This window comes from Serinus canaria, chromosome 3 (assembly GCF_022539315.1).
Source record: "Serinus canaria isolate serCan28SL12 chromosome 3, serCan2020, whole genome shotgun sequence".
Classification (NCBI taxonomy): domain Eukaryota; kingdom Metazoa; phylum Chordata; class Aves; order Passeriformes; family Fringillidae; genus Serinus; species Serinus canaria.
Window position 1 is genome coordinate 49890142 of NC_066316.1, and position 1576 is coordinate 49891717.

The 1576-nt window shown below is 59.1% G+C and overlaps 1 protein-coding gene across 1 annotated transcript; it reads right to left on the bottom strand.

The window, feature by feature from the left end:
• Positions 1-237: 237 nt before the first annotated feature.
• Positions 238-1059, bottom strand: OLIG3 (oligodendrocyte transcription factor 3). Its single transcript, XM_009092882.2, has one exon. It carries the CDS (start codon positions 1057-1059, stop codon positions 238-240), a length of 822 nt encoding a protein of 273 aa, XP_009091130.2.
• Positions 1060-1576: the final 517 nt, after the last annotated feature.

Consider the following 1576-nt stretch of genomic DNA (forward strand, 5'->3'; position numbering starts at 1 on the left):
CAACAGGGACTATTTTTCCAGTTTAGCATAATAAGAAAACATCGCCCGGGGAGCCGGGTGGAACATTACCTTTGCAAGGTCCTTACTACACTAATCCCGTGTTACAGGGGGCTTGGCGGGCGGGGGCAGCGGGGGCAGGTCCGTCGGCGGCCCGGGGGGGACCGGGCGCAGCCCCCTCTCCGTCCGTGGGAGCGCCGGCTCCGGCGCAGCCCCAGCGGCCGGGGGAGCCCCGCCGAGTCACTTGAGGAGGTCCTTGGTCTCCCCCGAGATCCTGGCCATGTTGGAGGCGGTGAGGGCCGAGAGGTGGGGCGGGGGAGGCATCTGGCAGATGGTGCAGGGGCACGGCAAGCCAGCCCAGTGTTGGAAGCCGCTGCCGAGCTGCAGAGCGGGGGGTGTCGAGGGGGTCTTGAGCAGGGAGTGTGGGGGCCGGATGGTGCCGATGGCCGGCAGGGAGGCGGAGAGGGAGGAGGAGGTGTTGGCGGAGGACAGGGCACTGCCGAGGATGGGATGCACCTGGTGCACAGTGCCGGCCGCGTGGGGCGGGTGCCCGGCGGAGTGTCCCACCGTGCCGCAGTGAAAGGCCGAGTGGTGGCCCCCGTAGATTTCCCCAACTAGCCTCTTCATCTCCTCCAGGGAGCTGGTGAGCATCAGGATATAGTTTCTGGCTAGCAGGAGAGTGGCGATTTTGGAGAGTTTTCTCACAGAAGGTCCGTGAGCGTAGGGCATCACCTCCCGCAGCCCGTCCATAGCGAGGTTGAGGTCGTGCATCCTCTTACGCTCCCGCCCGTTGATCTTCAGCCGTAGCTGCTGCAGGTCCTGCTCCGAAAGCTGCTTCTTGATTTTGTACTTGCTGCCTTCCCCTCCGGCCTTGGAACCGTTCCTGGTGAGGCCTTCCCCAGACATCTTCTGCACCAGATCGTTCTGAGTGGAGGAGACCGAGTTGAGCCGGCTGTCTTGGTGGTGGTGGTGGTGGTGGTGGTGGTGATGGTCTCTCAGGTACATCTCATCCATGTCTGGTGAGGAAGCTCTGCTGGAGACAGAGCTGGAGTCAGAATTCATTGTATTCAGGCTTCTGAGCAAGAAACTCTTTCCCTGCTCTGGAGGTGGCGGAACAAGACAACTCTCCTTCAAAAAGCAACAAAAACAAAACGAAAAGGAAATAAACGGATGGCAGGGTCTGCCAGCGAAGGGCTGGAAATGCTGGAGGAAGAAGAAAAAAGCCCCTCAGCCGTCTCTTTCTCTAATGTCTCCCCTCTCTCTCTCCACCCGGTTACTCACAGCCTGTTTACAGGATGGCTAGTTAGTGTATGCTTGGACTAACCTCAGCTTGAAAAAGAGGGGCTTTTATAGAGCTGCAGCAGAGAGCAGAGACAAAAGGAGCCCTCCTATGTATAATGGTCTAGTTAGGATGACGTGCCATTATTCAGGGCGGTGCGCTTTGACTGTCCCATTTAGCAAGGACCCCTATTCATATTCATTGTGGTGCCACCCGGGACACCTCAGCCACGGACCATCAGGAGTCAAGGAGACACAAAACCCCTCTGATTGACACCGCACACTCATCGCTCCGTGTGCG

What these genes read in the sequence shown, in the direction of transcription:
- OLIG3 (XM_009092882.2), bottom strand. Translation starts at nt 1,059, where the DNA reads ATGAATTCTGACTCCAGCTCTGTCTCCAGCAGAGCTTCCTCACCAGAC.